This window comes from Salminus brasiliensis, chromosome 7, assembly GCF_030463535.1.
Source record: "Salminus brasiliensis chromosome 7, fSalBra1.hap2, whole genome shotgun sequence".
Lineage (NCBI taxonomy): Eukaryota > Metazoa > Chordata > Actinopteri > Characiformes > Bryconidae > Salminus > Salminus brasiliensis.
This window is the reverse complement of record NC_132884.1, coordinates 21,690,097-21,715,668: the sequence shown is the minus strand read 5'-3', so window position 1 is coordinate 21,715,668 and position 25,572 is coordinate 21,690,097. Positions and strand designations below refer to the sequence as shown.

Sequence of the window (25,572 nt, the reverse complement as noted above, 5' to 3'; positions counted from 1 at the left end):
AGCAACTGTCAGGTGTTTCCTGTTAGATTAATTGCTTAAACATTAATTAATAGTCTATTCTTGTAAATACAGCATTTGTTAAAAAAAGGATAAACCAACATGAAGACCAGAGAGGTTTCTATGAAAGAAAATCAAGCCATTCTGAAGCAGAGAAAACAAGGATAAGCTACTGCAGTCATTGCACAAGCATTGGGCGTTGGAAGTACAGCAATTTGGGATGTGCTGAAACCACTGATGAACTATCAACCGGATACTGAAAGGTTGGTGAAGAAAAACAAAAGCAGTTGATGACAGAACCACTGGGAGAGCTGTGAAGTAAAATCTAAAAATAACAGTCAGTGACATCACCAACAACCTTCACAGGGCAGAGGTGTAGGGTGTGGGTATTTTAACCCACCATAATAAAAACCAGACATAAGAGGAAATACTTAAGCCGTAACACAAGATGCGACAACTCTTCAGCAACAGGAGTTGGAAGGCCAGATTATAAAGGAACACAGAGCTGAGCCGCAAAAACTTTGGAACTACTACTAATGAGACCACGATTAACCTCTACCTCTAAAGCTTTTATTTATATATCATTATTATTATTATTATTATTATTATTATTATTATTATTTTTTAGTGTAGTTACTAATACTGTAATACTTTTACCTGGAACACTTGTATTGCAAGTGTCTCTGGACAAGTGTCATTTACATAACATATAAATACATTATTCTTACCTTCTGAGGGACCCCAGATCCAGCTCCATAGGGTGCCAGGCTGGCAGGAGGATCAGTGATGTAGGTTTTCTTTGGGGCAGGGGGCTGGTAGAGCTGATTATGTGGTGGAGCAACATGGTGACCCGGCTCAGCTCTCCAGGTGTTCTGGCCTCCGTAGACAGGAGCTCCACCATAGTGCTGGTCCTGATAGCCTCCAACAGGAGCTGGGTTGAAGCCAGGCTGTGGAGGCCCATAGGCGAAGTCTGGGCCTCTGGGCTGGGCTGGCATGTACTGCACCGGGGCGGGGCCGCGGCCTGGCTGCTGCTGAGGTCCAGGCTGGGCCGCCCTCATCTGGACATTGAAGGTGGGCTGGCTTGGGGTAGAGGCGGTGGTGTAGGAGGCTGGGACGGGCTGCTGCTGCTGCTGCTGCTGCGGCCGGCCCACTGGCGGAGCAGCAGGAGAGGCGACCGGAGACGGTTGAGGCTTGGGGGTAGACTTCTTGGTGGCGGTCAGAGGGGGCTGGGTGGGAATGACCATGCGCTTATAACCTGTGACTGGAGCATTGGGGCTGGTGGCAGACGCACCGGCAGCATTCTGTGGAGAGAACGAGAAGTTTGGTTTAATAAAGCTTTTTTTGAGTTCAGGACATTTCGGTAAATTCCTTTATCTGGTCCAACAGTATTCCATAGAGCGTTTTTTTATAGTAACAAAAAGAGGGTTATCTATGGAATCCCTTTAAATAACCCATCCTCGGGCATTTCCACAGTTAATGACTTAGGGACATAGAGCTGGCAAATTCCAAGAAAATGTACAAGGCAAGGGCCCTCAAGAAGCAGGGTTAAAATACACAGTTTTAAAGGAAATCTCGCACATTAGAAACAGGGGTCTGAAACAGCCATGCACAAATACATAAAAAAAACAAACAAAAAAAAAAACATCTGACATATTCCTCAACTGGTTTCTCCTGGGTTTGAACAGCTGCTCCCACGCTTATAATTCACTCACTGTGTAAAAATGCCATTCCTTTACATTTGCAAGCACGAGTGCATCACCTGTGAGTGAAGACGCAACTCTTTAATGGCTACAATAAAGCAGAGGTGTTAACGTTAAAAGGAAATCCTCGTGAACATCGGGGACTTACAACTCCACCACGACACAATTTATTCAGCATGAAGCTCACAGCGCTAGTAATTATCCAGCCCCTCCACCAACTATCGATCTGCAGGACAAGCACTGCAGTCACCAGCTAGGCCTGCCCGGTAACGGCCGCTCATAAAGTGCAGCTAATAAAGCATGAGGCTGAGGAGGTGGGGAGAAATTGTTTTGGTAGAGAGGGAAAAGAGCGAGAGCGCGTGAGAGTGAGAGCGAGCGCGCAAGAGAGAGAGAGAGCAGTGATGGGCGGCCTGGAAGAGACACAGACACTTGTGCTGACGCTAGCTGAGCTGGCTGCATGGGAGAGCAGCTAAATCAGAGAGATTTGTGCTGCTGGACTTCCCCAGCAGTGGACAAGGCTGATTTGGTATAATGTCCAGCGGCTCTGTGGTGTAATATGTAGAGCTCCACAAAACTAAACTATTAGAACAACTCTGTACTTGTGCTTGAGGGCAGGATGAGAACACTTTGCCGTTTGGGTCGAGGCGGAACTGGAGATAAAAATACCAGTGGTTCTCATTAGGAGCCTTTTCCAAACGTTGTTTATGGAGCGTTTTGATGCATTGTTTGATGGCGTGACAAGGTTTAAGAAATTAAGTTCTTTTTTTTTTTTTTGTTCCTGTACACCGTTCGGCTGACTCCTTAGATCTATAGTGGGCTGCCATATCTAACCAGCTAAATGAGGACCACAGGGACTGAGCTCTAATTTCATGATGAAACATTAAGTAATACGCTCTATGATAGCATCGTAGCCTCGAGCACTATTTCATGTTTTTTTGAACACATCTATGGCGTAAATGTGCTTATTAAAATGTTTTTATCTTATAGCCGGCAAAGATCTCCATTCACATCAGCAGCAGGAGTTTAGTTGTTGAGGGAGACGTGATTTGGAAGGAATCTGATTGGTTGTGTGAGGGTTTATCCTGGTGTGAAGGGCTTCTCCTACATTTACATTTATGGGTTTTGGTAATGGTGCCATCCAGAGCAGCTTGCATTTGAAACCGGTAGGAGTCTTGGTATGGTGCGCTTGACTGCTTATGTTTAAGTAATTAGACTGTTATTCAGGTTGATAATTACATTAAAAGGAGACAACAACAACAACTATTATTATTATTATTATTATGTTAATTTCAGATGCATGATGATATTGGAGTCTGATCTCAATCTCAATCGTGTAGTTAGGGATTAATAATCTACGCAACTGGCAATCTATTCACTGGTGCAGATGGATTACAGCAGTACAGCTGATGTAAATACAGGAGTATAGATTCCAGCTTTGACTGTCATTGCACAAGCGTACTGTATCTCAGTAGTTGTTAAAGCAATAGAACACACGTGTGTTATTGTAAATATAATTTGGCGGAAGGAAATGCTAACATGCATGCTAATGCATTAAATGCAAACACAAGTCTTTGGTTGTTCTACTGCCTTTATACACAGTTTGGAAAAATAAATAAAGTAAGACTGAGCTGTGAACGTAGCACTTAATACCATTTAGCGTTAGCATTTCCTTCCACCAAATTATAGTTCTTCAACAAGCAGCTTCTTGCTACGTCACGGTATCGAACTCCACTCACTCCCTCTTCAGCTGCTTAAATAGGCCAGGAAATTGAACTATGTCTCCCACTCTCAGTCTTTTTTCTTGTCCGTTTGATATTGCATTTTTCACTGTAGGTCATTTAGGTAATCTTTTGCATTACTTCTTGGTTCATTCTATGATTTATAGCAGTGGTGTTGAGCGGAGTGATGCAGTGTAACAAAAAACAAAACACCATCACTCCTATAAAACCTCGCCTGAAACTAGCTGCTGTATGAAACTTTACACTGTCTTTAATGTCATTCTACATGTGTAAAAATATGGTGAGGGTAGTTATATGAACTGCTGTCTATTCTGCTGTTAGAATAAGAGTGCTTCTTTGAATGATACCATGGAAGAACCATTTTTGGTTCCAGAAAAAAAAAAATACATATATATATATATATATAAAAAAAAAAATCTATTCTATTGCATCACTCAAAATACCTTTACTTTTTATGAGTGAAGAGCTACTGATATGCTAATAAAGTCCAAAAAACGTATGTACATAAGCCCTAGTAAGACTACACTACTGTTACACTGTTTATACATACTTGTTCATTTGTAATTACACAGTTATAACAGATACTTATTACAATTAAGACACTTCGTGTTTGGGTTAAGGTTTTTGAATGCATTATCTGTATGCAATATTTATGATAAATCGTTGGAAGAACTGGACAGGGACTACATATGCAAATTAGCCTACATTTAAAGTCATTTCACTGTCAATCAATGAGCACCATCAAATAAATGTCAAATAATAAAATAAAAATGTCAAATAAATGAATAAATTAAATGAAAATGAAAATGATTGACAAATGTTTAGACCCTACAAATATCCGATGAAATGTTTATCTCACTTCTATTACAGAGGAACGTTTAGGTGATGATGGATTAATGCGTTTTATTTGTTTTACTGCTTTATTTCCAAGTATCTTATTTTTTCAGGTTCTACAACCCTTTTTCAATAAATAAAAAATCTACTGGAATCTGTACTAACATTGGTGGACATGTACAGGTATTGGCATTGACCCACATTGCTCAATCTCAGTAGTTTACACAAGCAAGATAAGCAAACCAATGAAAAGATCAAATTAAATAACATTTCTAAACTATAAATGCAAAAAGAAACAGAAGAACAACCACCTCAATCTTCTGAAACATAGAATATATTTCTGTGAATGTCAGATGTTACTTTTAGGCCTGCTTTTCTTCAGTAAATGACCTGACTGGTCAAAACAAAAGAACAAAAGATCTGTGATCTGTTTTTTATAAGATACACAGACAGACAAGCAAAACCCAGCTAGCCGTCTAACTGGTGCCCAAGGTGACCGTGTCTCGAGCAGTCACACAACAGCAAATCCAAGTTTAAGAGCAGAGCTTGTATCGAGCAGTGTTCTAGTGTCAAATTCTCAAATGACCTACAAACTGGCTGTCATTAACCTACGCTGTTCTTTTTAGGTTACTGCCTACAGCCACAGAAAAAGAAATCAATTACTGTCTTCATCTCATGACGAGAAGAGAGCCTTAGGCTAGGCGCCGAGACATGGCTATGACCTGCTATGACTGTTCACAGGGCTGTTTCTGACACAGGCCAGGGTTTCAGATGCTGGCGGAAAGCCCACGGCCACGGGCTCCCCTGTGGTTCATTAGCCTAACCAATCAAACGAGGAGCAGAGCTGATTTCTCTCATGCTCTTTTCATGCATCACAGGGGGCACACACACACACGGGCTTACACACATACATGTACGCCCTCGCGGCCTCGGCCTTGGCTCCCCCGTACAGTCCTCGAAGGATAGGGCTGTGCGGCTGAAGGACACGGCCAGATCTGCTGAGCTGCTCAGAAGAAGGTGTCACGTGGTGGCAGGAAAAGTGAGGAAAAACAGCTAACGTTGCCTTAACAGCCTCGTCTGATCTTCTACACTGATGCTGTTTAGAGCCCTACTACGCATGAGTATATGCCTCTGACACAGTGAAACCAAAAAAAAAAGAAAAAAGAAAAAAGAGAAAAGAAAAAAAAAAAGAAAAAGCCTCTCTAAAAGATTTCATGCTTAAAATATAATTTCCGTTTAAGTGATTAGCTGGGATGTTTATGTCTGTCAGCATGCATATGTAAAAAAGCCAGAACATGCCCTTCAGTAATTGAAATGATTCAATTTAGATGTTTCATGCTTTTTTCTAAAATACTCCAGATTATTAATTTATCTATAAAGACCTTAAAACCTAACATTTACTTAGCGTAGAACTAGAAATGCAAAATAGGACCCTAAAAATAATTACATTGTCATGGCAAATTTTCTACTTGTTAGATGAGAGGCGAGAGAATCAGTCCTTTATTCGCTGATGAAACCACAGGCTGGATAAGATCACAATAAACTGGCAAGTGAGGATTTCTTCTTTTTTTTCCCCCCCTTTCCTTTTTTTTCCCCCTGTCAAATTTACAAACACAAGAGAAAATGATCTCAATTATGGACTCAAAATGAACTGTCCGAAACTGTGCGTGCATCAAACCATGGAAATCCTTCTCATTACAGTTCACTAGGATTCATGTCTTCAGTTTCTGTAAATTATTTATTCAACTTTATATCCATGTTTCTAGTTATCTAAGAGCAGCTGGCCACCCTATCATGACCAGTCTCTCTTTGTGTATAAAGTTCAATAAAGCTCAATATAAAGTTCATAAAGCCATAAGCATCTAAACACAGAAATACTCAAACGTCACTGGGAAAACTGCTCATATAGCTGTTGATGGACAATAAAAGAAATAGGTTATGTTTTGGTGTAGACTGTATAATCAAGATCAGTGTAGGAGAAGTTAAGAGCGTTTTGGGTAGTTTGGGTCTCTGTATGTCGTCTCTATATTAATCACATCATCTGCATGTGACATTTTAATAAATCATTTTAGAAGTTTCAGCTGCTGTTTTAAGAACTGGACAGGGACTACAGACTAAATTAGCGACTCATCAAGAAATCAAGGCTCAATAGCTCTGACTCATTTCCAGTCATTCCAGTGAAAACAACCGATAGATGTTCAGACCAATATGTGCTAACGTGTACTGCATGTTTATTGCGGGAGGTTTTAAGTGATGATGGATTTCTGCTCTAAAATATTTGTATTCATTTTACTGCATTATTTATATGTATTTTTTACCCTTCAGTGTCCACCGTCCAACATTAACATCCAGCATCTACCAGCATCTGTATTAGCACCAGCAGATATGTACACTATAACACTATGTCCAAATGTTTGTGGACACCTCTTCATATGAATGCATTCAGCCACTTTTAAGTTGTACCTAGTGCTGACATAGATGTGCAAATACACACACACACACACACAGCTTGTCTAGTCTCTGTAGAGAAGTATTGCAAGTAGAATAGGACTCTCTGGAGCAGATAAACATGAACCAGTTGGGACCATGCTGTCTAATGCCAGGAATTGGCATTGGCTAGAGGGGTATAAAGCCCCCCCCCCCACCCCCCCACCCTGCACTGAGCTGTGGAGCAGTGGAACGGTGTTCTCTTGAATAATGGTGCCCCCTGACTTGGGGAGTGCTAATGCGCTTGTCGATAAATGTCATCAGATCCTCACAGCAATGCTCTAAAATCTAGTAGAAAGCCTTTCCTGGACAGGAAAGACAGCTCTTGTCAATACTCCTGACTTCAGAAGAAACAAATGAACGAGCAGGTGTCCCAATAATGTTTGTATAAATGTATCAGATGTTGGCCCTCAGTTCCCAATATACATGTTTTACACATATGCAAGATAAGCAAAGCAATACAAAGCTAAAATGAAATAACAGCCCATTTCTAAACTATAGAAGAAAAGACGTGTGTCGAAATACAATTACTCAAGTATTCCTAACCCCCCTGATCAGAACACAACACGACTGCATTCCAAGAAACTCTTCCGGTTACGAGGCAGTTAAGTTCGGCACAAGACTAAACAGCACATATGCCAACTGAACCCAGTCGTGGCATGACTGTCATCACTGATTTGCTGGTGGTGGAATGTAAGAGCACTCTGTTGGTCTCTTTCTCCGAGTTACTGCTCCAGGCTGGCTGCCGGGTCTCCAGAAAGATCACATCAGATGCTTTCTGATGGGCCATGAAGGCAGGAAGTTTGTGTGTTTCAACGATGAACGAGCAAGGAACATAAATCTCTGCATGATATCTTCGCAGGGATGAGAGAGACAGGGAGAGAGACAGAGAGCGAGTGAGGAGATGGAGATAGAGAGAGAGAGAGAGATATTAAGAAGCCTTGATATGCCCTCAGCCTACAGATTTTCTGTCCGACATGCTACTTCCCATCACATCATCCATTCCATGCGTTTAGGTCCGTGGGGCGTAGAGAGCAGAGCACATAAGCTCAGGCTTTGTTTATATAACAGAGTGGATATGGCACACGCTCCCTGTTTCCAGGAGAGAAAGCACATAGGAACTCTTCCATGTCAGCGGACAAACGTGCACAGCTGCGCTTCCCAAGCGTCTTCTGATAGCGCAAGTCTCCGCTGCCTGGGCTGCGGTGCGTTTGACACCACAAGAGCGGGCTTCAGTGAGCTGACCACCCCGCCATGCCCTGCTGTTATCTGGGAAGTGATCTGGCAGGCCATTCTGGTTGTCAAGTTATCAAATCCACCGGAGGCCTGACATGCGGGGAGCTGACGGCTATGCTGGGCTTTGGAGCCAGACTTTCTAACTGTACTCGAGTACAAACTTGCGTTAGCAAACTTAGCAACATGTATTTATTTCCCTGTGGGCGATGCAGATGGCAGCTTTTTCATTTTCTTCTTTTTCTTGATACCACCCCCCCCAACCGAATTCCTCCTTTTCTAAAAGTCCCGACACACAAAAACAAACAGGAACCCATACAGTAAATAGGCCTGTCGCGATAAATTACTGATCGTACAGTATACAGACAGAACCGGACCTCGACCTTGATATTGCATATTCTGTTTACTTAGATGTGCTGTTCTCTTCTAGTCTCACGTCTGCTCTCTGTCAGAGGCAAGACTGCGACAGGTTAGGACGTGTTATTTGAGGTTAAAAGGTGTATATACAGCCTTTAAAAATATGCTGGAATCTGTTGACAGGCTATATGAACTGCCAAGCAAAGTACAATCTCCCAAACAACTATTAATGTAAAGTAGCGGTCATTGGCTGCGGCTGAAATGGATCCCTACTCCCTCCTCAGCATTGAACTATAGAGGGCTAGACTATTTAAGTTTACTATGTAGGTCTAGAAACACAAATGAACTCTGACATTTCCTCATCATCATCATGCGTCAGCACCGGTCAGATAAACAGAGCTGCGTTTAAAGCTTGTACACACACAAGTATGTTATTCAGTGGTTCGTAACCATCATTGCTTATATGAGCAAATGTCGTCTGCGTCCACTTCCTTCCACTGTTCCATCTGTTGCATAGTAGAAATATTTAGTGTTTTTCAGACTAGCTACTAAAACAGGTAGCCAGGCTAACACTGCTGTGGATTTTGTGCATCCCTGTGTTACAAAGTAGTAGAGCATGGTCGTATTTAGCTACCTGTATAGCAACTTAGCTGGTTAGCTTGCTAACATAGTTTTTTTGCTCCTATTCTCAGACAATTTCAAGTGCTGTCCTCGCTGTTGTTTTGTAAACACAAGCTATACAGTCACCTAAATAGATACCTGTCTGAGTGGATACAAGCTGTACTCCTATACAGCTGTACTCCTATATCCAGCGCAAAGGGAACGTAACTGTTTAATTCCATAGCACCTCACCACCATAGCTTTCATTTTCCTCATTTTCAGTTTTCTATGTTTTTTGGAAACAATTGCAGAATATGGATTCACCCAACAATTTATTTACATTAACCTGCATTAAAAGTTAAATACGCATACATTCAAATAAGAAGCCACTACTGTGGATATATATGTTTTGTTTTGTTTTTTCCTGTAGACAAGGTCAACATGTGTTCAATAGGTTTAAAATTATTATGCTGATATGAATGACAACAGTAGCTACACAATTCTCTTAGATCATCTGAAGACATTTCCCTCACCAAGTTTTTACTTGCAACGATCAGGTTAATCTGCTCTGAAATGAGACCACACCACAGGTCTCTAAATCCCCAAAATCTTAAAGATTATTGCTTTAATAAGGGCAATTTTTTTTATTATGCTATTATATTATTACCATATCAGTGGCATTATTTCTGGTTCAATATATCGTCCAAATATTGTTATTATGACCTACAAGAGGGCATTAAAACACCATCATCCCCACACACACTCACTCAAGGTCTCACCACTCTGAAAAGGGAAAAAAAGGAAAGAAAGTTTCCCCCTTAAAACTCTTGATTTGAAGTGACTTTTGCAAACAACTCGAGTGTGAAATTTCTCTGAGCCTCCTAAGAAAGGCTTTTTTGACACATTAGAATAGATTAGGAATGCCCGCGTGAGGCTCCGGGGCCTGGCTAAATCTGTTAACTTTGCATTTCAAACCTTGAGGGGGCCGCAAGTCGTACTTTCTCGCAGCGCAGAGAGGAACCCCACCCCACCCCTTTCTTCCTCCCTGTCACTAGGGCACTCCATTTCTTCTTTATGCGACTCTAAGCATCTACTGCATGCCTTTAGTTCAGGACCCTGTCATTTCTCCTGCTAAGTGCCCTGCCACTAGGTCAGCTAGGGTCAGGCTGCTAGGAGATGGATGCAGGAGATGAGGTGTAGAATCGGGTGTGTGCGCCACCCTTCGTTCCGTCCTGCCGTCGCGGGCCGCTTAACGGGAAGCGAGGCGCTGTAATTGTCATCCTGTCGAAGCGGGTTTGCTGCACCCGCGCACTAAAGGCCAATCAGGCGCGCAGTAATGGCTCTATCTCCGGCTACACGCATTAAAAAGCTCTTCTCTTCAAACCGCCGCGTTCCTCCGTATCAGCTCTCCGCTTAAAAATAGAGGGAGATAAGGTACATTAAATATGATTTAAGATGTCTGCCTTAAAACGATGAAGGACCTCCAGCTGTTTTGAACTCTTGCACATTTGCAGATAAAGTGCGTTACACTGCTGTGGAGAAAACCCTTCGCCTGGCGCGTGCTGCGCCCATCGGTGTCTTTGCCGGATTTTTTTTTTCTTCCTTTATTCTTCCTCCCCAGAGTTGCAGAGTGGCACATACTGGCAAAAATTCTTCATCTGATCCATCTAAGGTCAAGCTCCAATTTCTCTGAAGAACAAAAGAGTTATGCTGGGGACACTTAATCAGTAACACTCCACCTTAGATGCCGATGATTCAGTCAGAAATCCAGCGTCCACATTTTTTCCTGTTAGCCCAACGATCAGACGAGACGTGTTTGGGGCCTGGCGTTCGCTCCAGTAGTTTTGCATTGCAGCTATGAGGCTAATGTAGCAAGAAACAAGTAATGGACTTCGCAAACTGCATACCTGAACTATCACACTTGCCTCAAACTGTGTCAAGCTGTATCGGTTCTAGCTTGTATGGTGCCCTGGGCAAAACCCCTTCCCCCCCTACGCCGCCGCCAAAAAGGCACCATTATGCTGCATAGCGAACAACAGTAATGGCAGCTGTTACGATCACATTAGCAATAAGCATTAACCATGTCTTGCATTATCAAATGCATTTGGGGTTAGAGAAACGTCCTGTAGATGCCTTTTTTTTGGTTAAACCACTGCTTTGAGTGTATTAAAGGTTAAAAAGTATTGTAAGTATGTTTTAAAGTATTTTTGTTTGATGTATAAATAGTATGTGACTGTGGTCAGGGTGAAAAATGCTCAGATGTGGATTTAAATGCCTATTTACAACCCTGTTATTTTATTTACAAAAAAAAATAAAAAAAAAGACTGAAACAAGAACTTTTACTTGTAATTCTTCTCGAGTTTAACTGGATACTGTTGCTGTTTTCTGTATTGTACCTGGGCGGTTCATCTCTCTTTTCTGGTCGGCCTTGCATTAGCTTTTAGCTGGTCTCCCAGCGGCCGACACAGTTCCTTTGGCTTCCCTGAGCCACAATGTGGCCCCTTGGCAAAGCAACATTTTGGAGATGTGATATTCCAGTGATATACATTTTATTTTATTATTATTATTTTTTAGAGTTAGCTTTTAACCTTTTTAGCCTCATTTCCATATTCTCCCTAAGTAGTCATTGCATTTAGTCTCAAGTTAGCTAGTGGGCTGGGTGTATGAAATTCTTTGAAGCATAAAAAACATATGCCAAATTATGTAAGAGTTTGGGGGGGTCCAGAATCGGCCTGTTTTACAGCTCCATTTTATTTTACTGGCTGTTGCTTTTGAAGGACGACACAACAGTGTCTGAGAGTGACGTTTTGTTACTTCCATGTGCCAAACTCTCATTATCTCTCAACTATACCTAGTTAAATGCAGTTTGACATCCTAGGGTCTCTTCGAGTAAAGTCCTAATTGGCCCTGGTCAGCTTAGTGCGTCTGAGCTCTTAAAAGGACTGCGCTAACCGAATCGTATACAGTTCAGAACACTTTCGATTGCTCCTGTTCAGTGCTAAACCACCCCTTCCAGACCACTCAGCCTTATCCGATGGCCTTTGAAGGACACTTAACTAACCCGTTGAGATTGTACCCGGCGTGTCGCCCAGTGTATGCCTCCTTTGCATTCACAGTACAGGTGCCTATTCTCCCACTAAACCTGATTTGCCTGAGTGCATGAAAAATAAGAGCAACTGAATTGACAGCTGAGCAGCCGGGGCCTGTGTGAGGTAAAACACAAAGTGCGAGTGAAATTGAGGGTTGGCATTAAGGACACTTTGATGTTCTCATCCAGAGAACAGCAGTTAGATCTAAATCTGTCGTCATTTTCCTTTTTCGATAATGGGCCGCCTTTGAATCAGATAAGGAGAGCCATGGCATTACTGTGGGGGGGAAGGGAGGGGGGGTATAATTGTGACTGAAACACATATGGCAGCAATCATGACACTGTCCATCAAAGACATTCTTCTCAGAAAGACTTTCATAAAGCCAATTTGAGTGGGAGTTTTTTTTTCTCTCCTACCCCTAAAGTAAAGTTCCTTTCCCTAAAGTAGAGGTCTTTCATGTCCGCACTCACTTTTTCCCCCCGTTATTACCAATCATTCCACATCGACATATATATGCACAATCTCTGATGGTTTAAACAGCAATGAGACGAACAAAGAAATGTATTTTTTCAGGAAGATGTGTGACCGTGACTGAGATATCAGAGGCGTTCAGGCAAAGCGAAGAGTCAATAGAGATCAGCCCCGAATGAAGGCGCACGCAAAACAGGCCGCATTGAGCTCTGAAATCAATCTAAAGAGAGGGATGTAGTCGCAAGGTTAACCACTAAAAAATAAAGGTTGTATCTCCATAGGAAAGAGTACCTTACGGTGCACCAGTCCTATTTATTGTATTTCAGAGCCCTCTGCCCTAGAGTATTGCTCTTTTTTTTTAAATGTACAAAGGCAGCTGCAAGCATCAAGAATCAAGGAAGGCATTGTGATTGGTTGGGTATTACATTTTCATACATAACATTACTTTATTAGAGCTTATAAACAACAAAGGCCTGCAAAAGCAAAACAGTCCTATGGTATTTTGATGCATTTGATGGCATTTCTAAATGAATTACCAATTAAAATATTAATGCCAATAAAATAATTGTTATAATTCAACATAATTTAAATGTACAACTTTCCACTTATTCCAAATGAAGCCCATCAGCAAAGACGTGCTTGCCTTAAACTAGAACTTCTAGGCTAATATACAGTAGCTAACAAACACTGGTAGTCAACAGTCACCCTAATTTTCTTCTTCATCATCATAATGTGCTCTCAACAATATCTACAGGTCTGTTCGATCTTCTTGAAGACCTGGACCATGTGCTTTGACTGGGTTAAGAAAAAAAAAGTGTGTTTCCATGTATGTACTGTAGAAATTAAGTGACTATTGGCTTCTAGTGGTTGTTAGCAACATTAGCCTCATATCCTCAGCAATAAAGTCTCAAAACATGCCTTGGCTGATTGACTACATTCTAGAGTGAGTGGACAATTGCGTAAACTTGATTTATCATCAAGTAATTTATGTAAAAGCTGAGCTTGGGCTTGGGCCCTTTCCGCACAAAGACAAGAAACCCTACCTGATTCCTGTTGATTAACTCTTAGCCATTTTCTGATGCCGCAGAAATTTGCAGATCCGGGCAAAACTTTAAACAGCAGCAGACAACCTCGACCACAAGGCCATGTTTCTCTTGTGTATGTATGAGCATCCAGTGCATGTGTACAATCCAGTAATCTTCACTGAGCAGTGCTGGGAGCCCCAAACAGGCAGGACAACAGCCATGTGCTTCACGCTTTAGGTAACTCTGTAAACCATCCTTCAGGTCAGACATACATCAGAGCTACAAGACAACATGGAGGCATTAGTCCATAATGTCCACAATGCCATACTCTGCCATGGTGAGCTTCCAAATCTCATTACAGAACCCACAGGAAATGACTTTAGGCCCTATGCTAAGAGAAACATTCACCCAGAAGTCATTTTCCACATATTTCTTCATCTAGACCGCTTGTTTGTACCACGAATATAAAAAATAAAAAAAAAACACAAATGATATCAAGCTAATTAGTGGCTAAATAAGTACAGTCCAAAGCCAGTGCAGGCTCTTTGCTGTGGTCTGCTGGGAGACCATCTACATATCTACAGAGTCATCAAAGGTGTTAATCAGCGGATCCATGCTGTATGTGAAACACTGAATGCAAAACTTTACAGCCATCCATGGCCAGGATTCTAAGAGAGAATAATTGGCCTTGCTCTCTGTGGGTGGGTGGGATGGCCCTTCTTATTTCCTCCAATCCTTCAGCACAATGCTAGCTGGCACAGGCATAAGTTGTTAGTTGACGTAAGAAGATCGGCAGTCAATGTTCTTCGAGTGGGGTAAGGTGTCCGCTGACAATGTGTTACTGACAAGTTGCAAAGATGATGGCAGGCTTTAAGCGTCTTGGAGAAAGCAGTGTCTGTGGGCAACAGGTAGCTAGTTGTAGCGGGTGGGAAATGACCATGACTAAATAGGGGGTAAATTCCAAAACAAAAACCTTCAGAGAGACTTATTACCTCAAGTGCCACCACAGGACGAACTCTGGAGTTTTTGGACAGGGAAGAGGATGATCTAAGTTTGGATAAAGGTATGGTAGGCAGTTTTAGTCACTGTCTCAACCCTTGATCTGCTCCCACCATGCATACAGGGTTTAAATAGGACACCCCACCTGGGACATCTACTAAGACAATAGTCTTCTATTAACCTCTTCATACCGTCCAACTATATAACACCCTGAGATGGCCTAGGTTCAAAGTTTAAGAGGTTAAATATTTCTCCTCATAATGTCAAAGTCATCAACGCTCTCTATGTCCGATCAATGTACTCTGCCCTGTGACGGGGGAGGGGTCACGGGTAGCATGCGGTGACGGCGGTTTGACAGTGAGCCTTTTAGCACCGCTGCTTTGCCAGCAAACTCTGTAATGTATAAAGGCAGGTTGTAGCAACCCAGGCCGCGAACAGGGTCTGCGATTGGCTGAGTGCATGTAAAACAGACACAGGCGTGATAGTACACAGTTTATTAGACTAACGCGCATTGACGGGCCACATGGAGCGCCTGTGGGCATGCTCCTCTCTCCACAGTTGGCTGCTCCTGTCAAAACTCCAAACCTGCTGCCACGTTGACCTTAAGGTCAACTCCCGCCGCGGGCAAACAGGCACTCCTCTTCACTGGCCCCTCCCCATCTCATACACACACACACACATGCAGTCTTTCTCTCACTTTTCCCCTCTTTTGCTTTCTCTCTGTGAACACTCTCACTCTCCCCAACCCCAACCCAACCCCTTTGCATTCTTGCTAATGGCAGGAAAAGGAAAAAACATCATCAAGACATGAAGACATAAAGACTTCTATAATACACAACATGTTTTATGATATTTCTCCAAGCTCAAAATTGCAGTTTGCTGTTAACAGAGTGAAACCTTTCGCAGCTATTTGCCAGCATCCTTAAAGCCTGTAGCAAGGCGTATTACACACTGGTGGGGCTGATGTACAAACTCGTGGGTCTATTCTCTGGTAACAGAAGTTGGTAATAGCACTTCCGGTCCGCCGGTTGCCTTTACTTTTTCTTTATTTTTACAGCCACCTATGGCCAGGAATCCAAGAGAATCTCTGGGTGGGTAGGGTGCCCCTTCCTCTCCCCCAATCACTCAGCACAGGAGTCTGTTAGATGATATAACAGGATTGGCAGTTAATGTTCTCTGTGTATGTTAAGCTGTCCAATGATGACGTGTTACTGGCAGGTCAAAAAGATGTGGTGGCTGGCTTTAAGTGTCTTGGAGGAAGTACCAGTTAGGGAGGACTGGAGGCTGTTTAGCTATTTCTGGCTCTTAAGCTGGTCTTTGATTTCAGAATGTGATGCGTCAGTGTGATCTCACTTCTTTCAATAATAATTTGATCTAAAAAAAAAAATCATACTTTTTTATTTTAATCCTGTCTTGGGATGTCTAGTGTCAAACATGAGCAATAAGCACATAATGTGGCTCATGGCAGTCGCCTAATAGTATAACGAAGCCACTGAGCATAGAGCTTCTTTTACACAATGATAGAAAGTGCCAATTCCACATGCTGGTCCATTTTACCACGAGCAATGTCTGTAGCCAGTGAGGCGTTTGATAGGGTTAAGGAAACGTGCAGTGGTTCAGTGTTCTAGAATTACTGACAGCATCCACATTGTGCTCAGAAAAGCGCAGCGGGATGTAATTTCTCACAATAACAAGAACACTTCACCCCTAAGTCTAACTATCCAGCATGGCATCAAGTAAAGCTTACTTGACCTCAGGTTAATGAAAGGGAGGGGGTTCACCTGGCTGACCAACAAAACCTCATGATTTTTCAAACATACAAGCACAGAGCACTACGCCCACAAACCAGCAAATTCAGACTTCAAGCAGAAAGCAGCTGACCTTTCAGGAAGAACTAATGAGGCAAGGTTGCCAGGCAGCTGGCAAGGCGCAAGTTGGCATTATCCGGCGACAAGCAGCGTCTGCCCTGGCGCTGCGGCACAGCTGACATCTGACCTTCTGCTGTTTAGTTTCAATATTCTTAATTAATGATTGGGAAAGAGCAACATTCGAAAAGTCTCTTCGCCAGCACACAGACACACGCACACACCCACCCACCATCTCCCCTGCTTGAATCACCTGTGATGTATTGATCAGCATTGACCTCATCTCCCCTGTGTGCGACACGCTTCCAGTGGGCTCGGCTATGAATCTGTCAGTTCACTGTGTGTCTTATTAATCCCAGCCTAGCCTGTTCTTTCTTTGCGCCTTTGATTTAATGATGCTTCTCTGTCAGCCTTTGAGGAAAGATCAATGCTTGCTAATGACGCTGCCTTTTGGATTACTTTCTAACAACACGAGGCTTAATTAGCTGCTACAACACATGGTTATACAGAAAACACATTTAATGCCTTTCCTATGCCACTTTTTAGACGGTCACCACGAGGCTGGGCACGTGCTGCTTGGCTTGCCGATGCATTTGAGCGCTGCAGCGTCACAGTTTTTTTTTTTTTCGTTTAAGATATTTCTATAGGCAGACCTAAAATACTACACTTGTACTACACAGAGCTTAATATTAATTCAGAGAGAGAGAGAGAGAGAGAGAGAGGGGCGTGGCTGTGGCCGAACACAGCTTCCCTTTCCTGGTTGAGACCTCGCCTTTACTTATTGGAATTGCAGGTTAGCTGATACTAGATGTGTGTGTACTTTAAATCAGGTGGACGCAAAAACTGCCCAAGGGTCCTTGGGGAGTGAGCGTGTGTGTGCTAGCCTACCATCGCTAGCAACACATTAGTGCCCCAAATGGATTCAAAAAGAACCTGTTTACTGCCCACTACTAGTCACCAGCATGGGGTCCCAGTGAATCAGCGAAGTCTGACAGTGAACAAGTCTCTCAGTTTGGATTAAATAGAACCTCTCGTCTCGTTGGCGGTGCTTTGCAAAAGTCAAGGACAAACTGGTTCAAAGTGGAATTCCGAGGTGTATGATGCTCAAGGTAGTACTGAATCAGCCTTTTTCAATTAAACAATGCAATACAATTTAATACCAAATACCTTCAGCTCTAGCAATAATTTATCTACATAATATGTTGGCAACATGACAATATTCTCTAGAATTGTGATCAATTTTGTTATTGTGAAACACAATGTGCTTTTTAGAGCATGACGTAGATATCGTCAGTGCTTAAGAAGCAGAATCGGTCTCTTTATTTCACCAAAGATGTTGCACATACAAGGAATTTTACTTGGTGACATTTAAACAATAAAATAATATAATAATAATATCATTTTGATATCAAGCATTCAGACACTACATGGTAACTTGACTTTGTGTCTCCTCAAGAACACTAGTTTCCCGCTTATTAAAGAAAGAGGCCATACGCATCTTCTGACTTTTTCCTCTCATGCCCAGTGATGATACAGCCGCTATCTATCTCTGTTTCCTTCCTCTCTCCGCTCCCCTACCCCTTCAGAGCATGACAGATAGGGTGCTATGGACAAGTTAATCAAATCATCTTAATAAATATTTATCTGGGCTGCTGCTGCTACTGACCGTGTAGAATGTCACTTTTCTCACTGGCAGGTCGAATGCTGGTGTGAAATTCATCCTGACGCTTATTTTTTCTTCAGTGGCACCTGCGACTGAAAATATTGCAAACAGCCACACAGCTTCCACTTTCCTTCAGCCTGTACGATAAGAGGAAACTGGGAGAAAGAAAGGTTGAGAGAAAGCCAGCTGCTTCCCTCTGACCTTCTGTACTGCTTTCAGGATGCAGGTCCTGTCTGAAGAGGAAATGGAGTGCAGGGCCTTTTTGCCTTAAGATGTTAAGGAATTCTGAATTGTGATGAGGTGCCGTATCTACAAGGGCATGTCGCACAGGTTGCACAAATGTAATTTTAACAGCAAGCTGTTTCTAAGAACAGGGCCACCTGAGAGCTGCCAAGAAGGTAGATCGCATTTAACGCCAATACAGGCATTTACCAACTAACAACATTCAAATATTTACAGGAAACCGTAAGTGCACTCATCTGAACGGGTAAACATGACCTCCTGACCTCTCACCTGAACCTGGCAGGGCTTACATCTCAAATACACACTGGGTGCCACGTTTCAGCTAAAACCAAACTGGGGACATGTGAGGACAGGCTGTTTTGAGCCCAAGCTGGAACAGAATCAGCATTCATCAGACAACTCCTCAGTCTTTGGAGAGCAACACTGTTAAAAATAAAGGTTCTTGGCCTGGATAAATTCTAGGGAAAAGAACATATATAATGTATAAAATCTATTGTGTTCTTTAAACTGTACTACAGTTCTTCACTCTTGCATGTGAACCATCCACTGAAATGTTCTTAAGAAAACAACTAAAAGTGATTCTTCCCCACCCAGGCAGGACTACCACTGCTATACCAGTAGGTGTGCATTCACTGGCAGGTGTCAGAACAACTGACCACAGAGCAACAGGTGACTTATGTGAACTGCCTATGGAAATCGGCCATTTGTAGTTGTGATTTAGCAACAAGAAGACAAGCATTTCAACAACATAGGGACAAGTGACAAGTCAGCGACAAGAGTCAAATCAAATGATTTTTTTTTTCCTTTTGGGATTTGCAAAATTATTGGTTCCAGCAAATTTCTTGGACCAATCCTAGACATGCAGTCTTCAGTCTTTTACAACTTGATTTAGTAAGAAAATGAAATTATCGTCTCCAGAAAACTTCTTGGACCAATCCTAAACATGGGAGTCTGCAGTCCTCAGTCTCAACAGGCATTCATTACATGTTCTTAATAGTATAACTTATATATTTTTTTACAGTTTCTAGTCAGAAATAGGACACCATACACCATATTCAATGTCAAGAGCGACCTCAAACTGACCCATAGGAGACAAACTTGGCACAACATCAACGACTTGACACCTTCTAGTGCAAATGTACGATAAGAGTATCATATGCTATATTCTCCAACTTGATTTTAATATGACAAAGACAACATAACATCTAATTATTGGCTCCACATCAGACTCATTTCCACACCTGGAATCTCTGTCCCTTTAACTTAACCTTGAGTTTTTGAGCCTGTTCAGTATTATTGTCCAGCATTTTCAACTACTTTCATGCAATACATTTTTTGAGCTTGACTAGTCCTGACAGCTTTTTTGCGTGCATTTGTGCAGTTGAAGGACGAAAGGATGAAAATGTGAACACTGAGTAACATTAACTCAAACATTAGTCTTAGACAATGCAGGCAAACAGTGCTTTACTGAGTGATATAATCCCCTATTCTTAATTGTGACATTTCTTTACCATTACATAATATAAGCCATTAAATACAGGAGCTTCATTGGTGAGGCTTTCATGGATAAAATCCCAAGATCACAATATCAACTGACATTCTCAGCCAGCTAATATATCGGTCAGGGCCTAGTTTGCACTCCAGCCATTTTCCTGGTTTTCTTATCTTTCTGTATTAAATCTGCCTTGTGTGTGAACCCTGGCGGCTGGACTGGTTTTCATTACAGAAGCAGGCCATAAGGCTCTGCTTTATAGACTGCTGTCCACTCAGTCAGACCAAACAGCCTGGCTGGACGGAGCATCTGGGCGGAGATTTACGTGGGTGCAATAGAGGAAAGCTCTTTAATTGAATAAAGAGCCAAACAGTCAGCAGTTCTGCTGTATTTTACAGAGTGGCGGCAGTGGTGGTGTAACTCATAGCATAAACGCTGTGTATGGCGCTGAGAAAAAAGGACTGACATTTTCGAGAGATGCATTGCGCTTGCAGCAGTTATGACTAAGCTTTCTCCAGCAAAAAGGAGCATTTCTGTCACTTTACTGTTCAGAAGGGAGCACCCACCATGCTGCCATCATAAAAATACAGAATGCATAGAAAAATCTGAGCTCCAGCACAGTGACTGAGATTTAGCGAGAGCTAATTTGTCTATAAAGTTGAAAATGAGCATAGTGAGGCGCTGTTAAAGCTAAAGAATAGAGGTGAGAGAATTCAATCAGAGGAGATTTCCCATGGTCTACGGCTAGCCAGCCTGCGAATGGATTCCTTAATTACAATTCAGAGACAAAGCACAAATTAGAAACAGGGGACCAGTACAAAAAAAAAAAAGGGGGGGGGTGGTTCACTTATACTGATGTACTTCGATTTAAACAGGACTTATGTCCCACTTCACACAGCTTATATTTAAATTAAGCCAAAGCAAATGACTTCAGTCAATGGCCTACCCACCCCTTTGGTGGATAGTTGATGTGACCACTGAATGCACAATGGGATTGCTGTGCAGGACTGCATGGGACTGTGTGCGTGTTCATTCAATCGGCACTATTTCATTTCAATCAAGTAACAAACATGTAACAGCTACTTGCTAATGCTGTACATTACTGAACATTTTGCAGCCCCTGTCCTCATGTTCATCAGAGTGTCTTGCCCTGTATAAAGGCTTTTAGGCTATTCAAGCACAAATCTTTCAGCCCGACATGGCAGGACCTACAGGATGGAAATGCTAGGTGTCCTCAAACGTTTGATGGGCAGATCACATCAGCCATTCACTGATGACATGAGTGTCCTCTGCTCTGGTAAAGTTTGAGCTTATGCAGATGTCAACCAGACCAAAAAGCTGTAGTTACTAAATTACCATTAGGCCAAACACACACTACACGTAATGCAGTGCAGAAGCGTAGCACTGCTATATGTTTGACTGTTCATTTAGAGTTTATGACTGATGAGAAATTTGGCAGGGATTTGGTTGAGAAGCTGAAAGCCACACAGCTGATCTGATCTGTGACAGTATTTGTAATACTCAATTCCAGCTGGAGATAGAACAGTACTTGGTGCATGTTTGTGCTTTCATGCATTTTCACACACTTTAAGAATGCCCTGTATATTAAAAAAACAGATAAAAGGTACCTTACCTTACCAAGCAGTAGCGATCCTGACATTTTTCAAACGCTACATTTCTTTTTTTACTAACAAAAGCACTTATTTTTGGTTATTGTTATTACTAAGGTTAAGGTAAGCTTTTGATTAACAGTTAAAGGATCAGTTCTTAAGTTTGTTTGTATGTCAATTGAAATCAGTAGACTTTCTAAATGAGGAGGGGAGACAGCATAGTAATGAATGGTATCAGTGTGCTGTGTGACCATCTCTGCAATGCCTAATATAGTCATTTTAAAACTGAGAGGTCTGGTAGGTTTCGAGGGAGTATTCCCGGCCACGTCACGTCTTGACATATTGACGTCATATGCACAGCCTCTAAAAGAGGATCCAGCACTGTAGTTAAGTAGGTACTTCTATCCTAAGCTAGGGTCAGACCACAGGGTCAGCCATGCTACAGCGTTCCTGGTGCACAACAGTGGCAGCCTAAAGGATGCGGGTAGCGAACCCACAAACCTGTGAACCACATGCAAGCACTTTTTACACACACACACACACACACACACACACACACACACACACACACACACACACACACACACACACACACAACACATGGAACAAATGTATGGTCCCACATCCTGAAAAAAAACATATGAACAAACCTGTATGTGCACGTGTGTGTGTGTGTGTGTGTGTGTGTATGTGCGCGCAAGTCAGAAAGAGAAACCTTAGGGCACCGGTGAGCAGCGATCCATCAGTAGCAGCAGCTTAGGAAGCACTCAGTCCGTGCTAAACTGCGTGGAACACTTCAATAATGCACGGCTCTCTCTAAGAGAATGTGGCTGAAGTGACAGAGTGAAGATGTTCCTCTACAGGCCGAACATGTCCTTCCCTGACAAACCAAAACACTGATAAACACATAAAAATGGGGACAGGGAAGTGCAAATGCACCTTAACTTCATCTGATTCTGCAGAAACACTTTTAACATAGAGCTCCCTATACATTCCTTTCATTTCTGATCAATCACAGAAAAAGAATAATAAATTAATAAATAATGAAACAAATAAATGACCATCGGACCATGTCTTCAGCTTATGATGATTTGGGAGAAGACTAAGAGAGGGCCGAGAACAGTACCCCCTCTGAAGAGTGCAGCCAGGAATGATAGATAGCAGGGTTAAAAGAGAGGTGACTGGGTGGTGGAGGGCTGCAAAGACTTGATGTGAACAAGAACAAGGTAGAGATGGAATTTATAGGATGTTAAATTTGGAGGGAGGGGCTTCTGTCATGTTGCCCCTCCCCCCCAATTAATGTAATTATTTCATAACACCACTTGGAAGTCTTAGTAACTGTTGATAAGAAAAGCATGTTGTCATTTTAATTTAATTATTTTACTTTGCTCACACTTTTGCTAGTGTGCTGCTTGTTGAGTTATTTATAGGTCTCCCATGACCACTGTCCAGCAGAGTTTGAAGGCATTGTTTTAAATATATATAAATATATTAAATATAAATATGTATTTATATTTAAATAAATATAAATACATATATAATCTCTTATTCTATTAAAGAAGTAGAAAGTGTACTCACTTACTACCAAAACAATTGCCACATGCAAAACTATCCACCTGATGGATCCAAAGGGGCAGCTTTATAATTATAATCCATCACACCGTGCCAGCAGGCCGATAAATTCCACTCCACAACAAGCTCCCTGTGTACAAACACGACCCCTCTCTCGGCCCCTCTGCTTCTAACACCAAAGCAATTAAAGCCTTTTCAATCCAATCAAGACTACATTAACACGTAGGGTTCAGCACACTTTACACGAGTGGACGGCTATCCATACAGGCTCTAATGCACCATTCTGAGTGACACCAGCGTAGGAAACCCCCCTGACCTCGTAAACACTCAGAGCTGCAGAGACTTCCAGCTCCCACATGCCTCTACTTCAGCCACAGGGCAATTGGTGGCACATGAGTTTATGCATTCACTTTTAATCCACTTTGAGAAGCTTTCCGTCTCCTTCTTTGTTTCGCTCTCCAACTTTTCATTCAGCCCCTTCCCCCACGCCTCCCACCTCTCTCATTGGCTCCTGCCCTGACACAGCTCAGCCCAAGTGCAAAAGAAGCGGGAACGGAGCTGGCAGTGTTGGGAAAACATAGCAAATCTGCATGGTTTAGGAGAGGAAAGGACATCAATATTTCATCCGGAATACTGTAGGCTGGCCACTCCCCGGGTGCAGATCAAACGGGCCGGTCCATAAAAGCTTTTTAAACTTCAAATTTACAGTTAATTTTTAAAGCCTCTTGGCAAAAGGGGAGGAATTACATAGCGCCTGGTTAAAAGGTCAGCTGGAGGATTGAGGTCAGAGGGCCCGTGATCCACACAGGCAACTTTAATTCAACTGCAGAGGGGAATCTGCAGGACACAGGACCAATCTAATACAGGACACAGTATACTGAGGCACAAAGCTAATAAACTAGGGATGTCTCAAATTAATCGGAGGTCTCTGTAACGGCACAATAAAGCCACATTTTAAGGAAAAGCTGTGCAGTTGTGCAGAAATCTGAAATATGAAAGTACTGAACTTAAGACCCCATAAAGTGGTCATTTCAGGGTTCTCGAATGGTACAACCTATTATCCTATAACAATTTCTTTTCTTTTCAATTATCTCCCTGAATTTGTCATTTTCCATTGCTAGGACTCCCCCATCACACTATCCTGTTAGCACCGAGAGGTTAAAGGAATAGCATGTGCTTCCTCTGACGTGTGAGTACTATGTTTTAGAGACCACAAAACCATCACTAGACAACTTAACATGCTTGAAGGAGAACAATAACAGCCAATCTGCAATGTCAGCAGACCGACCCCCACACATGATAGCATCTCACCAGCCAGGGCAATCCAGAAGGAAATAATGACCACAGGTAGGGAGTTACGTAGGTAGGTAGGTAATACTGGCAGGTAACATTGGCTGGTATTTGCTTAAAATAATTGGTATTGGTCAAATATTTCAAGGCAATGTTTGATGATCTTGTTAATGTCTTAATTATTTTACTGCATTTTTATTCCCACCATAGAACAATCCACATTTCTCTTCAATACAAATACAGATGGATTTTCTCACTTTCTATACAGAACCAACATCGGCAGATACACGTATGGAAAATAATAGATATTGGCATCGGCCCAAAGGCCCTACCTTGGTGCAGCCCTAGAAATGCCTTGACAATAATTTGGAAATGAAACTAGGCTTACTAGGCTTCTTAACTTTAGGCTAACGTACCTAAAATGTGCACCAAGCGGCTGCATTGTCTACTGACAAATAAACTTGTTTAGAACATTCCCATAAAAAAATTATAAATATATAAAAATCACAAAAAATCCCTCTCCATTAATCTCTCCCAAAAATGACCCTGAGAGTTTTAGGGTGAGCAGTCAAGAGAGTGTCGTATTTTACTGCTTAACTAAAAGTGTGTGCTCCCCTCTCCTCTGAAAGAGCTGGTAGCGCAGTGTGCAGGAGCGAGGCAGAGAGCAGAGGGAGATTTGAGCTGAGCGGAGATAAAGTGCTCTGAACGGCTGCACTAGCCTCAGGTCCACTCTGCGCTCAACAGGCCACTGAGCACAGCTTTTGTTCAGCTCCTTTACAATGTACTCAAACAATTTGAGATTTGGGGGAAAACAGTGGTGGCTCATTGAAACGGAGCGTGGGAGGCAGAGAAAGCAAGAGTTTGCCGCGCTAAAGACACACGGGGAGAGAGAGGGAAGGAGAGAGAGAGAGAGCGCGAGAGAGAGAGAGAGAGAGAGAGAGAGAGAGCACAAGAAGAAGCAGCAAACAAAGCAGAGAAAGATGGGGGCTGACTGTGGCGTTTTGACATCATCAAAATAGAAACCTGAAAACACGTCCAACGACAAGACTTCTCATGGAACTGCGAGGGTGAAAAAAAAAAAATACTGTCAACAAAGAAAAATATAATTATAGTAATTTGCTAAGCCCCTGCTGACAGATAGCTAGAGGACAGTGAAAAGAGAGAATGGAAACATGTCTTATAGCTCATGGATGAAGTCATCTGTGGGTCCCCCTGTATCCTGTCTGTGTCCCTGTGCTTATCTGCCCGTAGTCGTGAGAAAGTACCTGCACCAAACTGAAGGATGTTAAAGGATCAGAAAGTACCA

At 42.3% G+C, this 25,572-nt stretch overlaps 1 protein-coding gene across 3 annotated transcripts in view; it reads right to left on the bottom strand.

Annotated features, from left to right (window-relative positions):
• lpp (LIM domain containing preferred translocation partner in lipoma) overlaps positions 1-25,572 on the bottom strand; it is a 234,874-nt gene that overhangs the window by 77,896 nt on the left and 131,406 nt on the right. For all 3 annotated transcript variants that reach the window (XM_072684124.1, XM_072684123.1, XM_072684122.1), the window contains one exon: positions 726-1,298. In XM_072684124.1, the coding sequence (XP_072540225.1) occupies positions 726-1,298 (573 nt within the window). The remainder of the gene's footprint in view (positions 1-725; positions 1,299-25,572) is intronic.